Genomic DNA, 24628 nt, shown 5'->3' with positions numbered 1-24628 from the left:
TGTCCCCTGAGGGGAAAAGTTTCCCTGGTTGAGAACCGCTGCCTTGGAGGTGAGGCGATTTCCTTTCAAACATGAGCTGTATACATTACAGTTAGTGAGACTGCAACAATTTGGAAGTCTGTATCCCTCAGGGAATATAAAACCAACTCTATTAAGCCACAGTGTGGAAAATGACCTTTGATAGCGAATCCTGATTAGAACACGGGATGCAGACCTCATTTCCCATCTCAGAGGTCCTGGGTCGTTTGTCAAGCTCCAGGCCAGAATGATGGCCCCTGCAAACCAGCAAAGGGCAGCCTGCAGCCTCACAGCCCCGGCTGCAGGGGCAGAAACAACGCCCACAGTAGAGTCACTCCTCGTTGTCCTGTGGAATATTCCTCCGTCATCCTGACTGCACCAACCCACGCCAGCCCAGAATTGAAAAGCCCCCTGTATACACTGAAGGCTGCTTGGAACACTCAAGAGCTTGTGGCCAATGGTTTTCATTTCTTCTTGACCCAAAACTAAAAGTACAGAGAATAATTCCTAATCAAAGCGTCTCTTCTTTATCTCCAAGAATCATATTCAAGGCCATGTTTTCTTTTCAAACAAAGAAATAGAAATGGGTTTTAGATAATTTCTTCATTACAATCCACTTTATCTGTCAGGTTATGTTAAACATCAGGGGAAGAGTCCGCCTGCCTCACCAGTCTGTCGCCGCAGCCTGAGTTAGCCACCAAGGCAGCCATGGCCGGGAGAGCCCAGCCCACTGAAGCCTGCAGGCCGTCTTCCCACAGAGGGGCAGCCCAGCAGCCCGCCAGCCTCCAAGGAGCTTCCCACAATTCTACATCTCAGGGATTTCTGGTGGAAAGGCTGAAAGTGGGTTTTGGCTTAAGTTAAATGTGAGCGTTTTATCCCTTTAAATTACAGAGCAGAAGACAAAACGCAAAACCCCTCACACACCAAACAGGCGAGTACAAAGAAGAGAACGGCATGTCCCAGGGGAGGCAAGGGGCGTGGTGGCAAGGCGTGGCAGGAAGAAGCCCTGGCCTCAGCAAGTTTGCATCCCAGTGGGTGAGGTGGGCAGAACGACACGGTGCCGCCACCCCGTGCTCCAGCTGAAAAGGCAAGCGCAAGTGTCGCGGGGGCGGCTTCTTCTCCCACCGCCCCTCCTCAGATCCAGGCACAGCAGCTCTGACACTGCAGAGGAAGGAACGGGGGGCACACTGGGCAGGTGCAGACAGTCGCCCTCTGGAAGGGCAGGTGGGGTGTTCCAACCCCAACTCCAACCCACCACAGGCTGAGCAGGTAGATGTGATGAGCCTGGAAATTTCTGGCCTCACCACTGTTGGGATGGGAGAACCTGGCCTCGCCGCTGTTGCGATGGTAGAACTCGCAAGCATCTCTGTGGATAGCTGGGATACACAGGAAGACTGCCATCAGCTGAAGGACATGGATCTCCAGGTGGCCTTACCCAAACCTGATTTGGCCATTTCATTAGCCCTGCAAAGATACCATCCTACTTTATACAAACTGGGGTATTCAGCACCTACTAATCAGATCATAGCAGCATTTTCCTCAACATAAAGAAAAATGCCAACTATGCCAGGCAGTAAACATGAGGAAGGGGTGGGTTGCCATGTCTCCTCTCTCCTGACCCTTCCATCCTGGCACTCATGGCCCCCACCTCTCAGGACATGGCCTGGCTTCTCACTTAACAGGAGACAGGCTCCAAGGGGAACCAGCTCTCATGTCCAGCTTCAAAGCTCCACCACATTTGTATTCACCTCTCCTTCCCTCCCGCGTCTCAGAGAAGAGTGCTTGGGCTTGCCAAGTCAAATGCTGTATCTCTGTCCTGAATTAATCTTCTCATACCTTCCCATTTCTCATCCTTTACTCCACTGATTTACACTTTCTTCAGCAACCCCCTTCTCCTATCTACAAACGTAAGTTACCTCTTGCAGAAACTAAACATCCCTGCTTAGCCTTGTTCTTTCTTCGAGGTCTCCCCAACAGACAGGCTCCTCTAATCACATGCTCTCTATGTATTTATTGCAAAAATTGTATTACAGAGAAAGCTAGAAAAAACAGTGTTATTCAGTAGTATCACCAAACTTCTGGAAAGATTAGTCTATTCCAGTCCCTAGTCCCTTACCTCCTGTTTAGTCATTAAAATCTAGTTTCCACACCTGTACATAGATGTGCAAATCAATATGCATGTGTTTACAGCTTACTACACACAAATGCATCACTTAGCTAAGTCCACGGAGAGGGCCTAGGCCTAGTAACACTAATGCTCCAGTAGTAACGAGCACACAAAGAGGCCACATCTTGGTTTCTAAATACCACTCTCAAAAAAGCCAAAGATCCTTGGAAAAATGGTTGATCCAGGGCTGTGGTAGAGAAAATGCTAGGAGGTGTGTCAGTGGTCAAAGTTGAAACAATTTCAGTAACAAAATAAATAATGATAATAATAATGGATTATAACCCAAAAAGTAAAATAAATATTAGTGGCTCCATATGGATATAAACAAACAACCAAGTAAATAAACAACAAGAGAAGCAACAATTCTTTCATACAGAAGAATTCCAGTTACTAAACGTGGAAGGAAATAGGGAGGTACAGCACCACCATTGGAACACCAGGATAGTAATTACACATGAATGTTAGAATTAGGGCATGGCAGTTTAAGGAGAAACAGGATATCTGCATACTCTCAAAGTATCTCCTTCAAATGCTTATGAATTATAAAGAAGAAAATAACAACTTCACGTTGGAGAAACACACAAGGCACCACTTCAGCCTAGTGATCAAGGTTGGTATCTGCAATAATAAGAATCACACACACCACGCACCCCCAAACCTGATGCACTGAGAATAACCCATCTGCATTATTCTTCCCAAAACTTTGAACCTCAATCTCATCATGAGAACACATCAGACAAACCCAAAGTGAGGGACATCCTCCAAAACACCTGAGCAGCATCTTACAATGTCATGGTCACGAAAGACAAGAACAGCTGAGGAACCATCCCAGCCTGGGAGGACCAGAGGACAAGGCAGCCAATGTGCGTGGGGGCCTGGGCTGGACCACAAGACACACAGAGGATTACAGCGGCAAGGCTGCTGGCACCAAGGAGGCTGTGTGTGGTTGGCAGTGCTGTAACAACATACGTTTCCTAGATTTGATCGCTGTGCTGAGGTCATGTAAGAGGTTGACACTGGGTAGCTGGATGAAGGACACACAGGAGCTCTCTGTGCTGCCTCTGCAACTCTCGTGTACATTTAAAATTATTTCAAATTGTTTTTTAAAAATGCAAACCTAGTTTTGATCCTAACTGCTCTCCAGAAATTACTGAACACATAGTCACCTCTTCACATGCTGCATCCCATGGTCTCTTCCATTCCTGCCCCACCTGACATCTATGCGCCGTCTCCCCTCAAACACACACTCTCTCCCCAGGTCTCTGGCTGCCTCAGCTCATTCTTCCAAAGCTTCCCAGCTTGGGACCCCTCCCTTCCACCCTCCCCTTAAAAACTTATCGTCAGGGGCCTATTCTATTCTTCTTATTCCACATCTTCTCCCAGGCAATCAAATATAACTCCCTGGTTTTAAATACTGCCTAAACATTGAAGTCCCAAAAATGTTCAGCTGCAACTACCACCTCTACAGAGAGTTGGTTATTTTCATTTGATTGCCTGTGACACCTCAAATTCAAAAATTTGAGAAGGGAAAAATAAAACTTATCATTTCCTCTTCCAAACTCAATGATGATGATGATGATGACGGCACTTTGCAACATGCCAAGAACGTGCCACACAGAGGCTTGGAGGGAAGGAAAGGAAGAACTTTTATTGTTTATTTTATGCTTATCTGCACCATTTGAAAAAAAATGAATTTTATAATAAAATATTTTAAAATTAACTAAAAGAAAATCGTGTTAAAAGCCTCATCTTACATATGAGATAACAAAGAATGCACTTCCAATCCCTTGTATTTGTGAAGTCAAAGGAAGTTCCCATCAGCAGCACAATCCACAAGGAATAGGAAGCAGCTGACCTTTGCCCTTAGCTTCATAAAAACCTGAAATATATATATATACCAAATTGGATAATAATGAAGACTTGTTGTTTTTCAGCTGGCAATAACTTTCTAGCAGAAATGTCCTTCTGGCTATCTTAAGCCTATTAATAAATAACAGGAAAGCTGGCTGTGTTCCCCAACATTCATTTTTTCAGTGGATTAACCAAAATATTTCATCCTTCTCCCCCAAAGTGCATTTCATGTGTATGACTACCAAAATAAGCCCAAGTACCCTGAGGAAGCTTCCAGCATGTTCCCAGCACTTCTCCCAAAGAAATGGAGTTTTTGTTAATGGCCTTCTACTACTGTAAGCAAACACAAAATGCTAGAATTTCTCAGAAAAGAAAGGTCAAGTTTACCATAAAACTTTTTCTTGGACACTGCTAGATTCTCAAGACGAATAAAGTAAGAATTTTAACAAATGATAATTGTGGTCTGACATAAATATCACTTTTTAAAAATCACGTATTTTTCTGATAATAGTGTATTTCAAAAGCTTTATGATCCATCTTTTTTTTTTGAGACAGTTTCTCTCTTGTTGTCCAGGCTGGAGTGCAATGGCACAGTCTCGGCTCACTGTAACCTCCATGTCCCAGTTCAAGTGATTCTCCTGTCTCAGCCTCCTGAGTAGCTGGGATTACAGGTGCCCGCCACTACGCATGGCTAATTTTTTTTTTTGGTATTTTTAGTAGAGACAGGGTTTCACCATGCTGGTCTCAAACTCCTGACCTCAGGTGATCCGCCCGCCTCGGCCTCCCAAAGTGTTGGGATTACAGGCGTGAGCCACTGTGCCCGGCCCATGATCCATCTTTCAACAGAAGCAACAATTAACTGTATACCAACACAAGAGGCATCTATTTGATAATGACAATCCCAATTAAAAAAACAAAAAACCAATAAATCCTATTAAATAATATTTATTTAGAATTGCTCATGGAATAATTATTTAACTGTAATAAAAGAAGGGCAGAGGAAGTACCAAAAACACCACCACCAATGACAATAAGCTTGCAGCCTTACGGATTTTACGGGACTGGGGTTTACTGGTGATGTATACTCCCGAGTTGTCTGTTCACAAGTACCGCTTCCCCCCACTCCTGACCTTTCGGGGCCACGACCCCCTGCTTCTGGATGATATGGATTCAAGAACCCACTTCAGGAGGAGGAGGAATCTGCTGACCCCTGTCCTTTGCCCTCCTCTGAGAATGGTGGCACCACAAGTCCATCTTTAGTCCAGGGAAAGCTGCGGCGGCAAATCCAGATGAGACCACAGTTCCTGGCTGAGAGTTTAAAGGAAGCCTGTGCCCTTAAGGGGCTTTACAGGAACGAGCCCTGAGAGGATGCCACTTTAATAGGGCTGAGAATTCTGATTCACATTGTGAGTTCTCTGGCAGAAGATGTACTCAGCATCTTCTCAGAAATGGGGAGCTGCTTATTTTGAACGGGACTGCTTCACTTGGAATATAAAGCGCTCTTCTTGCTAAAGGGCCAGACTCCTTGGAATAATGGATATCAATTCCATCTCTGTTCCCCCGGGCTGACAGGTACCCTTCCCGGCTTCCCCCATGCCATTTTCTCCCAATTCTCCTCCCCATCACCTGCCGGGATCCTCTCCTGCTCCCCGGATTTCACTCTCTTGGCCTTCCTCGGCTCTAGAAACTGTATTTTGGGAACCGCCCGCAGCATGTCTGCCCCTACTTCTCACGACCCCAGACTCATGGACCCCAGGCCTACTCACAACCTGAGAACAAATGCCCGCAAGCTCCTTCTTCTCACTTCTGGTGCCTGGTCACAGTCCAGGTCTCACCTGCTCCCTCTTAACTCAACCTCCACCTGTCCTAGGAAGGTCCTGAGGGTCGCCCCACCAGCCTGACTCAGGGTGCCGCCACTGGCCTCTTGTATACGACGGCCTTCTACCTGGAGTTTCTCTAGCCAGTCTTTTCTCCCCAGAGCCAGCCTTCACACTGCATCAAAGGGATTTATCTAAGCCCACATCCCTAAGAGTCTGCGAGGTGCTCTATGCCTTAGCCTGGAACACTTTCTGGCCTTCTTTCTTTTTAAACCCAATTCAGGCTCCAGGCTCCCATAGCACAGAACTGCTTGTAGTTTCCAATGAATACCATGCTGGTTTATTATATCATCTACTTCCTCTGAGATCATCCCCTCCAGTCCCCTCTCAGGGACAACTGTTGACTTTGTTCTCTTCTGTAAGACTCAGCCCGAGCAAGCACCGCCTTCTCCAGGAGGCGCCCTCCAACCTCGCCTGCCCATCATGGCTGGGCTGGCACAACTCCTCTCTCTCTCTCTGAAGGGGCCAATATTTTCCCTACATTATCACAATACATCATCATGCAATTCGGCTTTAAGCTAGACTTATAACCAACAATCAGAACAAAACAGTCTTTGCTTTCCGTCTGTGCTCCCCATGATAAGATCCATTTTATGTCCCTATTTAATGTCCGGAGGGGTAAGGGTAGAACATTGCGCAAGACAAAAATGGCCTTTGAGGATGATTTTGGCAGAGGGTAGGGGTTAGGTTGTAAACATCACAGGAAGACCACTGAAGAATTAAAAATTATCCTAAACCAAAAATGCAAAACCACATAAAACTCCAACTTTACGTTCAGTAAATTAAGGAAAGGCAGGTAACCTGGAGCAAAGCTCATCCTACCTAGAGAGGGTGCAGCACCATGAGCTGCACACAGAGGGAAAAGCCTTGTAGCTTTGTGCCTAGGTACACGGCAAATGGTGGAAATAGCTTCTGGTCATAATGGAACTCTAAAAAGCAGAGAAAAAAAATGTATCAAGTGGGAAGAACCTTTCTCCTTTTGCAAAGAAGAAAAGGCAGACGGGGTCTAGAAGCTAATCGGGAGAATTCGAGTAGTGGATTAATCCTTCTCCCGATAAACGTTCCGCTACGTGAATTCTCAATGGCTACAGCTGCCAGTCCTAATTGCCTGAAACACAGACAGGGGAATGCAAGGGAGGGCGGTGCATGGGGAAAATCTGAGCCCGGATTTTGCTTAAGGCCTGAACTTCAGTTTTCTGCTGAGGCTGAGAAAACAACCAGCAACAGAATAAATGGTGATTAAACAAAAAGAAAAGTATAGTTAAAACTAGCATGTTTAAATGTTTTTAAATCTTACATTGTGTACCGACAGTGTATCATCTGTAATGCTGCAGGCTTCGTTTTGATGGAGGGAGCCTATCTGAAGGCTGAAAGACTCGGCAACAGGACTGCATGCTCTACAGTGCAGCTTATGGCTGTCTAGATCTGGAAGAACACGCGCCTGTCTCTGGTGGCATGCCACGTGATGTGCAAAATAAACCTATGAAAGGATAAACTAATGGAATAACACAGTGGGGGAAAATACAACCAAGAAAGACTTGGCTCTAGGGATCATTCTGTTGCTTTTATGACATTAGCGTAGAATGCAGTGAACATTGAATGACCATTTCCTATGTTCTGAGATGCTTGGTTTTAGGTACCCATGATAAAGCGGTTCATAGAACAAAGACCTTGTTATCCTGGAACTCACATTTTAATGGTGACATAGAGACAGTACACATAAGACTGGGAAAAAGCTGTGGAGAAAAACAGACCACACCAGGAGGACTAAAGAGTCAAGGAGAGGGGTGCATGCCACACCTGGTGATCAGATGACATTTCAGTAAAAATATCCACTCATTTCAATGCAATTCCCATCAAAATACCACCATCATTCTTCACAGAATTAGAAAAAACAATTCTAAAACTCATATGGAACCAAAAAAGAGCCTGCATAGCCGAAGCAAGACTAAGCAAAAAGAACAAATCTGGAGGAATTACATTACCTGATTTCATACTATACTATAAGGCCATAGTCACCAAAACAGCATGGCACTGGTATAAAAACAGGCACATAGGCCAACGGAACACAATAGAGAACTCAGAAATAAACCCAAATACTTACAGCCAACTGATCTTCAACAAAGCAAACAAAATCATAAAGTGGGGGAAAGACACCCTTTACAACAAATGGTGCTGGGATAACTGGCAAGTCACACGTAGGAGAATGAAACTGGATCCTCATCTCTCACTTTATACAAAAATCAACCCAAGATGGATCAAGGACTTAAATCTAAGACCTGAAACTATAAAAATTCTAGAAGATAACATTGGAAAAACCCTTCTAGAGACTGGTTTAGGCAAGGATCTCATGAGCAAGAACCCAAAAGCAAATGCAATAAAAACAAAGATAAATAGCTGGGACTTAATTTAACTAAAGGCCTTTTGCACGGCAAAAGGAACAGTCAGCAGAGTAAACAGACAACCCACAGAGTGAGAGAAAATCTTAACAATCTACACAACTGACAAAAGACTAATATCCGGAAATCTACAACGAACTCAAACAAATCAGCAAGAAAAAAAAATCCCATCAAAAATTGGGCTAAGGACATGAATAGACAATTCTCAGAAGAAGATATACAAATGGCCAACAAACATATGAAAAAATGCTCAACATCACTAATGATCAGGGAAATGCAAATCAAAACCACAATGCAATAGATACCACCTTACCTCTGCAAGAATGGCCATAATAAAAAAATCAAAAAACAGTAGATGCTGGCGTGGATGTGGTGATCAGGGAACACTTCTACACCGCTGGTGGGAATGTAAACTGGTACAGCCACTATGGAAAACAGTGTGGAGATTCCTGAAAGAACTACAAGTAGAACTACCATTTGATCCAGCAATCCCACTACTGGGTATTTACCCAGAGGAAAATAAGTCATTATACACAAAAGATACTTGCACACGCATGTTTATAGCAGCACAATTCGCAATTGCAAAATCGTGGAACCAACCCAAATGCCCATCAATCAATGAGTGGATAAAGAAAATGTGGTATATATATATGATGGAATACTACTCAGTCATAAAAAGTAATGGATTAACAGCATTCACAGTGACCTGGATGAGACTGGAGACTATTATTTTAAGTGAAGTAACTCAAGAATGGAAAACCAAATATCGTATATTTTCACTGTTACGTGGGAGCTGAGCTATGAGGACACAAAGGCATAAGAATGATACAATGGAATTTGGGGACTTGGGGAGAAGGGTGGGAGGGGGGCGAGGGATAAAAGACTACAAGGGTGCAGCAAAATCTCACAAATTACCACTAAAGAACTTCTTCATATAACCAAACACCACCTGTACCCCAATAACCTATGGAAAAATAAAAAATTGAAAAATAAAAATAAAAATAAAAACATCCATTCATCTACCCACCCATGTGGTTGACAATTACCAAACACCTGCTAGGGTAACAGACACTATCTTAAGAGCTTGGAATGTAGCAGTAAACAAAATAAAAAGCCCCTGGCCTCACAGGGATTAAATGCCTGGCATGGCCTTGGAAAGAAGCCGATTGATATAGGGCTATTCAGATTTTCTATTTCATTTTAGGTCAGTTTTGGTAAGTTGTATTTTAAGGCATCTGTCCATTTAATTACGTATTTAAATGTATATAAAATTAATAATATTCCCTTACCTTTTTAATGCTTATAGGATATGTGGGGATATCCTCTCCTTCATTGCTGATGTTGATAAAGTGTTTTCTCTCTTTCTTCACTGATCTACCTACGTAGAGATTCATCAGCTTTTACTGATCCTTTCAAAAAAAACACATTTTAGCTATGTTGTCTCTGTTGCCTGTACTCTATTTTATTGATTTCTGCTGTTTGTTATTTCTTTCCTTCTGCTTTGAGTTTAATTTGCTCAGCATTTTCTGTTTCCTTAAGGTAGAATATTAGATTTTAGGCTGAGCACAGTAGCTCACGCCTGTAATCCCAGCATTTTGGGAGGCCAAGGCGGGAGGATCACTTGACGTCAGGGGTTTCAGACCAGCCTGGCCAACATGGCGAAACCCCATCTCTACTAAAAATACAAAAATAGCTGGGAACGGTGGTGGACGCCTGTAATCCCAGCCACTTGGGAGGCTGAGGCAGGGGAATTGCTTGAATCCAGGAGACAAAGGTTGCAGTGGGTGGTGATGGCACCACTGCACTCCAGCCTGGGCGACAGAGCGAGAGACTCCGTTTCAAAAAAACAGATTTTCATTTTAAATATATTTCTAAAATGTATCTTTCTATGTAAGAATTTAAAGCTGTACATTTCCATAAGCACTGTTACACCTAAATCCTATAAATTTGGGTGTCATAGTTTCATTATCTTTAGGTTTGAATTATTTTTTATTTTCTTTTATGATTTTGTCTTTGACTCATGTGGTATTTCATTTCCAAGTATCTGGGGCTTCTCCAGATATTCCATAATTTTGAATTTCAAGAACAGAGAATATACTCTATGATTTTAATCTTTCAAACTTTATTGAGACATCTTTATGGCTCAGCATATGGTGAACATTCCACATGCACTTGAGAATGTATATTCTACAGTTGTGTGGACGGCTGTATAAATGTTAATTAAGTCGGGGTGATTGATAATATTGCTAGGTCTTTTACATTAATACTGGCTTTTGCTTTGGACTAGAAAAAATATACTATGCCTAGAGTTTTCTCAATAAGAAAGTTTTTAATTACAGGGCCAGGCACGGTGGCTCACATCCGTAATCCCAGCACTTTAGGAGGCCGAGGCGGGCAGATCACCTGAGGTCAGGAGTTCAAGACCAGCCCAGTCAACATGGTGAAACCCCATCTCTACTAAAAATACAAAACAGTTAGCCAGGCGTGGTGGTGGGCGCCTGTAGTCCCACCTCCTTGGGAGGCTGAGGCAGGAGAATAGCTTGAACTCAGGAGGTGGAGGTTGCAGTGAGCCGAGATCACGCCACTGCACTCCAGCCTGGGCAACCAAAGCGAGACTCCATCTCAAAAAAAAATTGTTTTAACTATCAATTTTGTCTATAATTTTTAACTATCAGTTTAATCTATCAATTACTAAAAGAAGATCTTCTAATCTCCAACTATGATTATGGATTTGCATACTTTTCCTGTTAATTCTGTTCATTTTGCTGCATGTCCTTTGAAACTCTGATAGTAAGCGCACGCACACTCAGGATGGTGTGTGCCTGGCTCATGAACTGGCCTGTTTATCATGAGGAAATGGCCCTCTTTATCATCAATAATACTCCTCATCTTGCAGTCTATTTTCTCTGATTAATAGAGCCACACTGGTTGTCTATGACTAGTATTGGCATAGTATATCGTTTCCCTTTCTTTTACTCTCAAACTTCATATGTCTTTGTATTTAAAATACATCTACTATGGACAGCACAAGGTTTGATCATGCTTTTTTTTAATCTGGTTTGACAAAAACTTGTGAAAAAGCGAAGCAATTAAACTAGAATGTGGGACATCCTGGAGGATCACTGGTCCAAACTCGTCAAAAAGCGAACATCCACTACTAGGAAAAGAAAACAAGCAGCCACAAACTGGGAGGACATATTTGCGAAACACATATCTGATAGAGAACTGGCATCCAGGCCGGGTGTGGTGGCTCATGCCTATGATCCCAGCACTTTGGGAGGCCGAGGCAGGTGGATCACTTGAGGTCAGAAGTTGAGATCAGCCTGTACTAAAAAAAATACAAAATTAGCTGGGCGTGGAGGCGGGTGCCTGTAATCCCTGCTACTTCGGGGGTTGAGGCAGGAGAATCACTTGAACCCAGGAGGCAGAGGTTGCAGTGAGCCAAGATCACGCCATTGTACTCTAGCCTGGGCAACAAGAGCGAAACCCCATCTCAAAACAAAAACAAAAACAAAAAACTGGCATCTGAAATATGGAAAGAACTCTTAAAACTCAGCAACAAGAAAAACAACCTGATTCTTAAAATGGGCAAAAAACCTGAAGAGATACCTCATCAAAGAAGATATAACACGGCAAATAAGAACATGCAAAGACGCCCAATTTCACATCATTACGAAATTGAAAATGAAATAACAATAAGATCCTACTACATACCCACCAGAATGGCTAAAATCCAAACACTGATAACATCAAATGCTGATGAGCATGTGGAGCAACAGATACTCTCGTTCAGTGCTGGCAGGAATGCAAAACGGCGTAGACATGTTGGAAGACAGCTTCACAGTTCCTTATAAAGCTAAGCATACTCTAACCGAATCATCCACCAAACCCATTCCCAGGTATTCACCCAAATGAATGGAAAGCTTATATCCATACAAAAATTTGCACATGTTAATAATAGCTTTATTCCTAATTGTCAGAAGTTCAGAGTATCCAAAATGCCCTTGAATAGGAAAATGGATAAAGAAGCAGTGTTGCATTCACACAGTAGAGTATTGCTCAGTAATTGTAAAAAATGAGCTATCAAGCCACAAAAAGACACGGAGGAGTCTTAAGCGTATATTACTGAGTCAGAGAAGCCTGTCTGAAAAGGCTACATACTATATGAGTCCAACTATAGGACATTCTGGAAAAGACCAAATGCTAGGGGAGAGAAGATGAGGGGGCGCACAGAGGACTTGAAGGACACCACTACTCTGTGTGGCAACCTAACGGTGGTTGCAGGAAATCACACATTCAGCAAAATCTGCAGCATGTACATCACTAGGAGTGAGCCCTAGTGTAAATATGGACATCATTAATTATAACACACCATTATCAGTTTACCAATTGTAAAAAACATAACAAACCAAAGCAAGATATTAACAATAGAGGAAAATGAGGGGAAGGAAGTATATAACTCAATAAACTTGCTCAATTTTTCTGTAAAATTAAAACTGCTCTTAAAAAAAAATGATGTCTATTATTTTAAAAAAGACTGCCGGGCACGGTGGCTCACGCCTGTAACCCCAGCACTTTGGGAGGCCAAGGCAGGCAGATCACTTGAGGTCACGAGTAGGAGACCAGCCTGGCCAACATGGTGAAACCCCGTCTCTACTGAAAATACAAATATTAGCCGGGCATGGCGGCGGGCGCCTGTAATCCCAGCTACTCAGGAGACTGAGGCAGAAGAATTGCTTGAACCCAGGAGGCGGACGCTGCAGTGAGCCAAGATCACGCCGCTGTACTCCAGCCTTGGCGACAGAGGGAGACTTAACCTCAAAAAAAAAAAAAAAAAAAAAAAAGACTGATGTATAACTATATGTTAACTTCCCAAAAGAAGACAAAATTTTTAAATTTTAAAAAGTCATTTAAAAAGTCAATGTCATAACATGAAAGGCAAGAGGAACTAAAAACGCATAAGGAACAGATGCAATGCATGGACCTTAATTAGATTCTGGGTCCACAACAAAATCAACAAGTAAAAAAATGCCTACTAATTTAGTGCACATTTTGCAAACACTTGGGAAAATACAAACATGGACTCTATAGTAAATGACACAGAACTGATGTTCCATTTCTTGAGCAATTTGACGGTAATGTGGTGATACAGAAAGCCATCCTCGTTCTTAGTGTCAGGATGTCTGCATCTTTCAAATGGTTCAGGGGACAAAAAAAAAGTGTCAAATTGCCAACAGGGGGACAGTATAAAGGTATTCATCCTACTGTTCCTTCCATCCTCTGGAGGGTCAACAATGGTAAAAGCTGGGTCTTTGAAAAGACTGATAAAAGGTACATAAACTCCTCACAGGAATAATCAACAAGAAAAGAGAGAAGGCACATATACCCAGCACCAAGAGCAAAGGAAGGCACCTCACTCACAGATACCCCTGATACTGGTGAGTTTCTAAAGGGGTATTGTGAGCCAGTTTATGTCAACACATCGGGAAGCTTAGTAGAAATGGACAAGGTCCTGCAAAAGTCAGTTGGCAAAGCTAACAGAAAAACCCTTTAACCATGAAAGAAGCTAGATCAGTAAGTCAAAAACTCTCCACAAACAAAATACCACCCAGAGAGCTTTCTTTGTAAGTTCCACAACATTCAGACAACAAATACTTCAAACATCACAAAAACTATTCAAGTATATATACAAAGAAGGAACATTCCTCAGCTTATTTTCTAAGGCCACAGTTATTGATTACTCCGCCTAGGCAAGGACAGCAAGACAAAGAAGAATCCCTGTCCAATCTCACTCACGAACACAGATTTAATATATGAAACAAAATGGCTGCAAACTGAATAAGCCATGCATGAAACAGATCATTCATCATAACACAGGTTAATCCAAAAAGAAAGGTGTGTGTAACAGGAGACGGTCATACAGTATCATTCAACGTAGCACCAGCCTAAGGGAGAAAAGTACTGTGACCACTTTAACACACACACACACACACACACACACACACACAAATAACCAAGGGAGGCAAATCAATATCTAGTCACAATTTTTTTAAAAAACCAAATTAAGAATTGAACTTTCTTAATTCGATAATGGTGATTGTTTTTGTTTTACAAAAAGCCTGGGGCAAACATCATACACTGAACACAGAAACTCTCCCTCTGCGAGGACAAGGGAAACAAAGATCCCTCCCTCCCCGCTCCCCACCCAGTCCCCACTTCACTCCACTGAAGGCATCGGCCAGCACACCAAGACAAGAAGGACAAATAAAAAGCACAACTGGGAGCGGGGCGCAGTGGCTCATGCTGTAATCCCAGCACTTTGGGAGGCTGAGGCAGGAGGATTATTTGGACTCATGAGTTCAAGACCAGCCTAGGCAACATGGCAAGACCCTGACTCTACAAAAAATACAAAAATTAGCAAAAATACAAAACTTAGCCAGGTGTGGTGGTGCACACCTGTAGTCCCACCTACTTGGGAGGCTGAGGTGGGAGGAATGCTTCAGCCCAGAAGGCAGAGTTTGCAGTGAGCCATGATCATGCCACTGTACTCCAGCCTGGGTGACAGAGAGAGACCCGGTTTCAAAAAAAAAAAAAAGTTTTGTTTTGTAAGTTATCAGGAGTGTAAGAAGATGAAGAAAAAAAATCACATCATAAATTCTGAGAAGAGAGACACAATTCATAAAAATCATTACTGTCTGGAATACAAAGAATTCCCTCAAACCGATAGGAAAAGGCAACCCACTGCAGAGAGAAGTGGATAGCAGATAGGCGCTTTGAGCAGCAGGGAGCCGGCGGGCGGACACAGGGTGCGCGATCTTAATGGTTATCAGAGAAAATCAGAGCACACCACAGTCTATCATTTAAAAAAACCTGTGACAACACCCAGTGCTGGAGAGAAAGGTGGGCAGCTGAAACACTCATGCGGTTTACAGCAGAAACAAGATGGGAACCAGCCCAATGCCCATCTGCAGGGAAGGCACTGAGAAGGGCGGGGTCCCGGCAGGGTCCCGGCAGGGGACAGCGAATGTGGGAAGAGGCAGGGCTGCAGGCCCCTGGGGTCGGTGGCATGCATCTGCAGAGCCTCCGACCAAGTGAGCAAAGCGCACTGCGGAAGAGCGCGCCAGCGTCCGCCCAGCGTATCAGCAGCGATCTCCCGGATTCGCCGTGCCTGAGAGCCAGCACACCGGGGGCTCCACAGAGGAGAGCCAGGGAAGGACAAATTCAAATTCACTGTGCCAGGCGCCACAGGGGAGGGCAGGGAAAGGAGAGACTGCAGCTGAGAAAGACACGCCAGGGGCCTGTGGTGCACGCCTGGTGGTTCATTACATCCTGCTTCTGTAAATCCTACTTCCTTCACAACGATCGTTTTGAATTTACTCAATATTTAACGAAAGGAATTAAAATCAAGCTGGTATCCAGATACACACGGGGAGAGATGGCACTGCCCTGTGCCCTGCGGGAGGAGCTGGGTGGATACCTTTCTAACTTCCGAGGCTGGCTACTCCTCAGTGTCCAGGGACAGAAGCCTTCCTCGAGGTCTCTGCTCTGGGCCCACACTGCTTCACCACCTGTGCCGAATGCTAGCTGCGAACCCGGGACGGTAGGCGAGAACCGAGAGTTCAGTGTGTGAAGAAACGGAGTCAGAGTCCTCACTATGATGGCAGGAGGCGGTGCCCACACTAAGGAAGCAGAAGCCCAGGAGGCTGACAGCACAACCAAAACTGGGACTCGGATTTGCTGGATTCCAAATCAGTGCCCTCATAGACACGCTCAGGCACATATGGGGCCACCGCACCCTCCAAGAACTGCTTTTCATGCATCACGCAGAGCGCAGTGAGACCCATAGCTGGCTGCTGTGAGATGGACCAAGGTTCCCACCCTGGAGGATGGGGAGACAGTCAGCACCCACCACACCCTGGAGGATGGGGAGACAGTCAGCACCCACCACACCCTGGAGGGTGGGGACAACAGTCAGCACCCACCACACCCTGGAGGATGGGGATGACAGTCAGCACCCACCACCCACAGCAACAGCTACAGAAGGGGAGCAAGCACTTCACCTGGTCCTGGGCAACGGAATTGCAAAAGGCTGGTGGTGATTCTGACCTTGAGGAGGGAAGCCCAGAGCCTGCACCTGCAGGGCAGCTTGGAATTAGCCCTTTAGAATATATAAAACACTTTATTTTCTAAGAAAATCACCGATGCTTAAAGAAAGATTCTAACGAAATTGAGAAATTGTGCAATTTTTTCAAACTAGAAGGCAGACACTCTCGAGGTCTGTCCTCGGAGAATTACAAACAACTGCTGTTCTTACTACAGAGGGAACATAAACCACACGCACCACACTTCAAGGCAGTCATTCCATGAACACGTTCTGCCACAGAAACAGCCCCTCCTTGTGCCTGACTACCTGGTCTGTTCAGTTATGGCATTTGGGTTTGCTGAAACACAGTAAACATCAATGGCTTAACAGAAGCTACGGATGGGCAGGACCTGCTCCGACCACCGCAATTGGCATGGCTTTTGGCAGAAACGGGAAGGAAGCTGGAAGGCACACCCACCTTGTTGAAGACCCAGACCTCCCCGTTGACTGTGGGCCGGGGCACCCCGTGGCCATTGTAGTGAAAGAGGACTCGCTCCTCCTTGGCGTTGCGACGTAAGGACGTGCAGAGCTTCTTGACTTCATCCACAGTTGGGTCAAGGCTCTGCTTGTACCGGGCCTGTTGCAGGAGAAGAAATGAAGAAATTTACCACGGACTCCAGGGAATGCCTGGAACTCATCCCCTACCCTTTCCTCTGGGTTTGCAGTTAATAGCTGTGTGGTCCTGGACACATGGCTCCGAGTTTCTCCATCTATAAAACCGGGTAATGCCAGGCACCCTGGCTCATGCCAAAAATCCCAGCAGCTTAGGAGGCCGAGGTGGGAGAACTGGTTGAGCCCGGGAGCTCAAGATCAGCCTGGGCAGCAGAGTGAGACCCCATCTCTACAATTAAAAAAAAAAAAAATTAGCCAGGTGTGGTGGCACACACCTGTAGTCCCAGCTGAGGTGGAAGGATCGCTTAAGCCCAGGAGGTTGAGGTTGCAGTGAACCATGATCACAACACTGTACTCCAGCCTGAGTGACAGAGTGAGATGGTCTCAAAAAAACAAATCAAAACACTACATAAGAACTGCCACACATGATGGTTATAAATATTCATTCAACAAACATTGAGAACTACTAGGAACAACAATGAGATAAACAAGTAATGCCTGTCACATGGCAACACCAAGGCAAACGCAGCTGCCACTGGGGTACCAAGTGTTTCTCAGAAGTACGCGGTCCTTCTGAAAACACCTGGAGCATGGAAGAGAGAATTTGCTCAAATGAAGGAGCCTGCAATGTACACATGGCAGCAATGGCAGAAGAGTGAAGAGACCGAGTAAGGAATCACCCTGCTGAAAGCTCCTCCCTCCGCCTCCTGCCTGGGCCCTTAACCCTGAATGAGCAGAACCTAAAACTGACAGAGAACAATCAATAGCCTTGATACATACAAATAATAAACAAAGGAACATCATGGCAAAGAAAACCCCATCTCGAAAGCCACAGAGCAGACTGAACACATAGGAATAAGTTTAACATGAAATGTGCAAAACACAGACATGGAAGATTTTCAAAGCTCTCCTGGAAAACACAGAAGATGTGAACAAATGGGAAGATGCTCCCTGCTTGGGTGGGCTGAGTCAACATTCTTAAGATGTCAGCTCTCGCTCGTTTAATTCACATATTCAATGCATTCCCAGTAAATACCCCAAGGAGCTAAGCTGCTACTGAAGGCCACAGGGAAAAACAAACAGGGACGAAGGGCCAGAAAATCATGGCAGCAGAAAGCCCTGAGGGCAACCTGGCCTTGCCAGACACTGCAGGCTCCCCTAGGGCCTCTCATTAAGACAGCGAGGCTGGGGGCACGGAGACCAGCAGCCCAGGGAACTCACACACAAAGTCCAGAATCAGACCCAAGTACACATGACTTGACTTGCTTGAGAACAGTGTTTACATAGTCCTAATGCTATGAATGCTGATTTTATTTTAGTAAAACTGTGCCAACTTCCAGAGAACCTGAGTGAGGAGGACGGGCCAAGGAGGAGACAGACCTGGCTGGGTGGCAGGATGCTGGAAAACGGGCACAGGTGGGTCGTGCGAGGAGCTACTCCAGTTCTATCACTGCTCTTTTCCTGCAAAGTACTTTTCATGGTGAACTCCCAACAAAGAAGAACCGACAGAGTAAATCTACGACCTTCTGGGGTTGGGGAGGGGAACAACGGGTGTGAAAGTGCTGGGGCCACACCAGGCAGTCAGGGAAGATGCCCTGAGTTGATAAGTCAGTGCAAAGCAGCACCAACATATGCCACTAGAACAAATAGCTAAAAGGGTTTGCCTCTGGGTGGGGATTATGTTTTTAAAAAGTGATGTGTATGTTCATCACTTTGATAAACTTTTAAAACTTTCTTTTAAAAACAACTAAAATAAGTAAGGCCAATGCCATGATCATCACTTGAAGAAAAATGCCAGTAAGTGTTTGGAACGTGCAGGGGAGGCTGCGTTTGAAGGAAGGCCTGGGCTCCCGCTGTGCCCAGGCTGGGCACACAGATGCACACGAAGCACCTGCTGATGTGACTGAGAAAGGAAGCAGAGAGGACACACCCTGAGGAGGGCACACCATTCATGCTTAAGAAAGGTTCCCCTGCCGGACACGGGGGCTCACACCTAGAATCCCAGCATTTCGGAGGCCACGGTGGAAGGACCACTTGAGGCCAGGAGTTCAAGACCAGCCTGGGCAACATAGTCAGATCCCTCGTCTCTACTGAAAAATAAAAATAAAGAAAATAAAGAAAGGTTCCCTGGCATTTCCAGAGAAAAAGAATTAGATGTGAGGAAAACAACAGGAAAACGAGGCCCAATTCCTGCAACACGGTTCCTCTGTTGTATATGATACACATTTGGTTTCACCTAATTATATACATTAAAACTCTAATTTATGACAACATAAAACCTCTTGGTATTCTAGACCTTGTACTTTGGAAGTCATCAGTAGATGTATGAATATCTTTCAGATGAGGAGATTTAAGAGTTTTTCCAGGTTCCCCCAAATTTTTGTACCTGCAAGCAAAGCCCATTAGAGAACCAAAAGCTAATCCAAGGCTAGCAACCCTGTGCCACTGCAGGACAGTGCGGAGCCCTGGTCTGAGGCGGGGTTAGAGCCACAGAGTGGTCTCCCCTCTCAGTGTCTCCTCGCTCAGGACCAGAATGCTGCTCGAAAAATAAAGCAGAGTCACGGAGGAGACTTGAGAGAGAGCTAACCAACTGATAACGCGGGATCTTCAAGTCCATTTTCATCTATGAAGGATGTGCGTTGACACGCACAGGGGGCTCTGCCAGGACAGGGCTGGCCCACAGGGAGCCCAGGGCCACAGGGAAGGAGGAAGTGCTCAGAGAAGCACGGAGCGTGACAGGAGGGGTGTCGATGCGTGGCCTGGGAGGTAGCGTGTCACCTGCTCCCATAGGTGGGCATCACTGGCCCATGGGGGACCCCAGCCATGCGGTGGCCCATCTGACCCACATGTTCTGGAGGAGCCTGTTCGATGCCCAGCTCTCCTACAGCAGGAAATAATTTTTTCTTTCTCTGAATTAACTTACACTGCTCACTATACATTCATGTGCAGCTATCTCAATTCTGTGTAGACGGTAAATTCTGTGGTGGTAAACACTGCTCACCCACATGTGTGCCTTTCTGTTCAAAATACAAGTTTTATATCCTTTCCCCAGCATTACAACACACTCAGTTACCAGCAACTAATTGCTGAGTGATACTCAGATTTTTACTGACAGTAATTACAATAATTATTAAAGAAACAACTCAATTTGTAGTAAAGAAACTGATAGAATCCTGCCTGAGGTTGAAGTGGTGTAAGTCACTGTCAACATAATATCAGAAAGTATGTGTGTACAAACAGCTGCATCCAGGTGCTGGGTACCCAAGGCGTCTGTGACATCATCCTTTCTGCTTTGCTATCTGAGATTCTCTGCATACTAAGACTTACGAAAATGATGGACACATTCTGGATTCATCACTGATGTGATGGATTCATCAACTGTTTATTTGTGTTCTTGGTGAGACAGAACCAGGCCACTGAGTCTTAATGTTCTAAATACCTGAATTTTGGCTGATCCCATACAACACACCAAGGGCAGCTGATAAATGAAAGCGCAGTTCTGGGGGCAAAGAAGGAAACATTTTATTCAGCTGTCACGACCTTGGCTACATGCCCTCCAAAACCACATCCACTCAAGTAAGTACATTCTAAATTAGAAAATAAGTCTGAAGTAGAGGTAGCTAGACATTCCGTCTTCAGGTGGATAGGTAGAAAGAATGGCGGACACGTAGGACGGGTTCAGTCTGGAGAGATGGCTTCAAATCAGCGCAGCAGCAACAGCCCCATCTCGCCCATGTCTCTCCACACCCAACAAAAAAGCACCAAGTCCTGGAGAGGACCTAGTTCACCTGCTCCTTCAAACCAAACGCATCAGCTATAAGACCTGCATAAACATGAAATTTAGGTTTTTCTCTGAATCAGAGGCGTGATAATGGCCAGTCTAAGCAGCAGGCCACATCCCATTTTGGTCTGGGCCTTTATGTAAATTAAAACAAATACCTATGCATTTTTAATGAAAGTGCTTTTTAAAAAGTGTCCTGGCTAACTTGGTAGAAACAATTAGAGGTTTTCCAAGAAAGCGTTAGCCCAGCTCCAGGCCCCAGGGCGGAGGTGCAGCCATCACCGAGGCTCCTCCGGCAGTACTGGGGCCCTGGGAAGGAGGGTCTACGCATTTTCCTACCTCCAGGGACGCTTTAAGACAGCTCAAGTAGGGAAGAGCAAAAATGGAGAGGTAGGACTCAAAAAAAATTTTTTTTTAAATGGATGCTAAAGGATATCTCCTTGATCCTCCTGGGTCTCACACACAAGGCGGAATGGGTGTTCCTGGCTCAAGTCTGCAGTCAGGCCAGGGGAAGTGAGCCACCTGAGCTCACGTTTATCAGGAACGTCCACTGAAGCTAACTTCCGACCCCTTCTCCAGGGTCTAGGGTCCAGGTGGGGTGAGCGCCTGCCTGCCTCTTTTCATGCACATTAAAACCGCTTCCCCTTAGTGAACACAGGATATGTTTTTCAGAGTCAGAAAGACTTCCGGAGTCATGGGCTGCAGATACAGGTGAGAAAAGAACACATGCAGAGCTTGCCAGACGGCGAGGCAATCAGAAGGAAGGAAAAAGTGCTGTCAACTAAACTCGAGATTTCGGGGAGTCTAATTCCACAGATCCACCCTGCTTTCTGGTTGCTAAGGCTACAGAAATCCCCCATGCATAGTGCTGAAGAACAAAGGCACGGAAAGATAAGGCGCCCCAAAATAAGAACAAGCCACGGTGCTGATCTCCACATCTGTCTCCCTGGAGCACGGGCCCATCGATCTGCAGGGGCTGGGTTCACTGCAGGGCCCATAGATCGCTGGGAGATTTTCTAGTGAAATTGTCAAGTGCCTCCTGCTCCATCTCACTTATTACATTACTGCTGTGGCAGTTTTTCTCAATTCTACTCTCCTCAACACAGCTATTGAACTAGGATTGCTGAAGTCACAGCTCCACAGGAAAATCATTCGCTGTCTCCTGAGATTGCTCCTGAACAGGAGTGCTGTTCTTCCACGCCACACAGAAGGCCACGGGGTAGAGATTATTCAGGGACGCCAATAAAATTAAGGATTCGTTATTTCCGACCCTGGCTCTATGAAGGTCTTATCCCATGGGGCTGCAAAAAACGGATTTAGCTTCATTTTCTTACCTATTGCATAGAGAAGGCACATTAATGGACTAGCATGAAAGGCGCCACAGATATTAATAATACGCCTCCTGGGGCTTCACGGGAATTAATTAATATTTTTAAGGGCTTTGAAATGAGAAACACTAAATTAAATGTCACCACATTGTGTTAAGGTTTTGTCTCACAACTAGAATGCCAGGGATAATAGTTGTGTGGTCTGAGAGACAGGAGAGGCACGGGAGCATCTGATCATCCGGGGGAGTTACGACAATTTCTGCTGGACATATAAAATGACAAAGCAAGTCTCTAAAATACAGCCTATTGTGCTAGGCATTTTTCCTGAAATGCCAAATCTCAAGGTGCAAGAAAATATATGCACAGGAGTTTTGGAGGATGTGACAGCAGAAGATAATAAAAGAATGAATAACTGAAGAAAAGAAAAGAAAACAAAAAACAAAACAAAACAAAAATGGGCCCCTGGTTTAATGAAGGAAAATGCAGCTCCAAATTTCATTTCCTTCTCAGTGGCGGGCTCTTGTCCTAAAATGACACCTGGTAAATTTATATGCTAATAAGGCCTAAGAAATGCTACTGCAATCAGATTCTGCATTTTCCACGTAGACTTTTATTGCTATTGGAGCTCCTTCTCATGCAAGTGCAGACTTCAGACCCTGGAGAGCCCTGAGCGTGGGAGGGACTCTGCTCCCAGTGGCCCTCGTGGCGGCATGGTCCCGCTAGAAGCCCTGGTGAAGCTGCACAAACTGCCGCTGGTGTGGATCAAGGAGAGACGGCCACCTGGGAAGAGGAGGGGCTCAGGGGCTCTACTTGGTGGGTCTTCCCCTTCGACAAAATCCCACCAGGGGTAGCCCTGTGCCGCTGGGGCAGGCTGGACATAGACATCTGTAGAGTTTCTAACAAAGACACGGGCGTCGTACTAGGCTGGGTCTGTGAGTACAAGTGATATCGCTGCCATCCTCCCATCCTATAGCAACGAATAGCAGGTCAAGTTTAGATCCAACAAACCGAAATGCCTGCGACACTCTCAGAAGTGTCCTGGAGGAACAAATGTCATTTCAGGACTCAGGCCAGTTCTGGCCCCATCTGGGGTCTAGTGAAAGTTTCACCCTACCCCTCTCCTTCCCAAGTAGGATGCAAAGATTTCCAGGGAAATGTTGGTAGGAGGGACCTTTAGGTGGACCTGACCTTCTTCCCTGCCCGGCATTTCCCTGGAAGGCCTCGCCTCCTGTAGCCCTTGTTTACCCTCACCCTTAAGGGTGTTAGGATGAAAAACAGGTAAAATACAGAGAAACAAAACAAAAGCCAAAAAGAGTGATGGCAAATGCTACCTTTCGGTTGATATGGAATGAGCATTATGGTCTCCGTGAGAATAAATGGCAAGAATATATAACCTGTGCCCTTTCCCATGATTCCACCCTAGTGCAACCAGGTGGAGCCGCTGAGGACACAGAGACTTCACAGCATTTGTTCCCAGACGTGAAGCAATCCATCAGTGTGTCTGAGGCCTTTCAGCAGAGAGGAATTGTCCAGTGCACATCTTCTGTGTCTTCCCTCCTAAGCTTGCTCCCCTCTCTCCTCAATCCATATGGATGGGGTCACTAACCATTTGGACAACAGAAACCGGAGAATCACCCAGCTGGACAACAGAAACCCAAGAATCACCCTTGACACCTTCTTGTCTTTCACCCTTTCCATTTTTATGTCATCAATCATTGCATCCTGTTGAGTCTACCTCTTCAATCCTGACTGAGTCCATCCACCTCTTTCTATCCGCGCTATCAATACCCAGGTCAAGCCACTACCAAACCACCACTACCACCACGATCATCTCTACCATCATCACCACCACCACCACCATCACCATCACCACCATCACCACCACCACCACCACCACCACCATCATCTCTACCATCACCATCATCACCACCACCAGCATCACCATCACCACCATCATCATCACCACCACCACCACCATCATCTCTACCATCACCATCACCATCATCACCACCACCACCATCACCATCATCACCACCACCATCACCATCATCTCTACCATCACCGTCACCATCATCACCACCACCACCATCATCTCTACCATCACCATCACCACCACCACCACCATCACCACCATCATCACCACCACCATCACCATCATCTCTACCATCAACGTCACCATCATCACCACCACCACCATCACCACCACCTCCATCATCACCATCACCATCATCTCTACCATCACCATCACCATCACCACCACCACCACCACCATCACCATCACCACCACCATCACCATCACCTTCATCATCACCATCACCATCATCTCTACCATCACCACCGCCACCACCATCACCACCACCACCACCATCACCACCACCATCACCACGACCATCATCATCACCACCATCACCATCTCTACCATCACCATCACCACCACCACCACCACCATCAC

At 45.4% G+C, this 24628-nt stretch overlaps 1 protein-coding gene across 3 annotated transcripts in view; it reads right to left on the bottom strand.

Annotated features, from left to right (window-relative positions):
* The window catches only part of RPTOR (regulatory associated protein of MTOR complex 1), a 417904-nt gene that overhangs the window by 237866 nt on the left and 155410 nt on the right, over positions 1 to 24628 (bottom strand). For all 3 annotated transcript variants that reach the window (XM_063599478.1, XM_003831138.7, XM_055101956.2), the window contains one exon: positions 16874 to 17032. In XM_063599478.1, the coding sequence (XP_063455548.1) occupies positions 16874 to 17032 (159 nt within the window). The remainder of the gene's footprint in view (positions 1 to 16873; positions 17033 to 24628) is intronic.

Source organism: Pan paniscus, chromosome 19 (assembly GCF_029289425.2).
Source record: "Pan paniscus chromosome 19, NHGRI_mPanPan1-v2.0_pri, whole genome shotgun sequence".
NCBI lineage: Eukaryota > Metazoa > Chordata > Mammalia > Primates > Hominidae > Pan > Pan paniscus.
The sequence above is the reverse complement of the archived record's forward strand: the minus strand, read 5'-3'. Positions and strand labels throughout refer to the sequence as shown.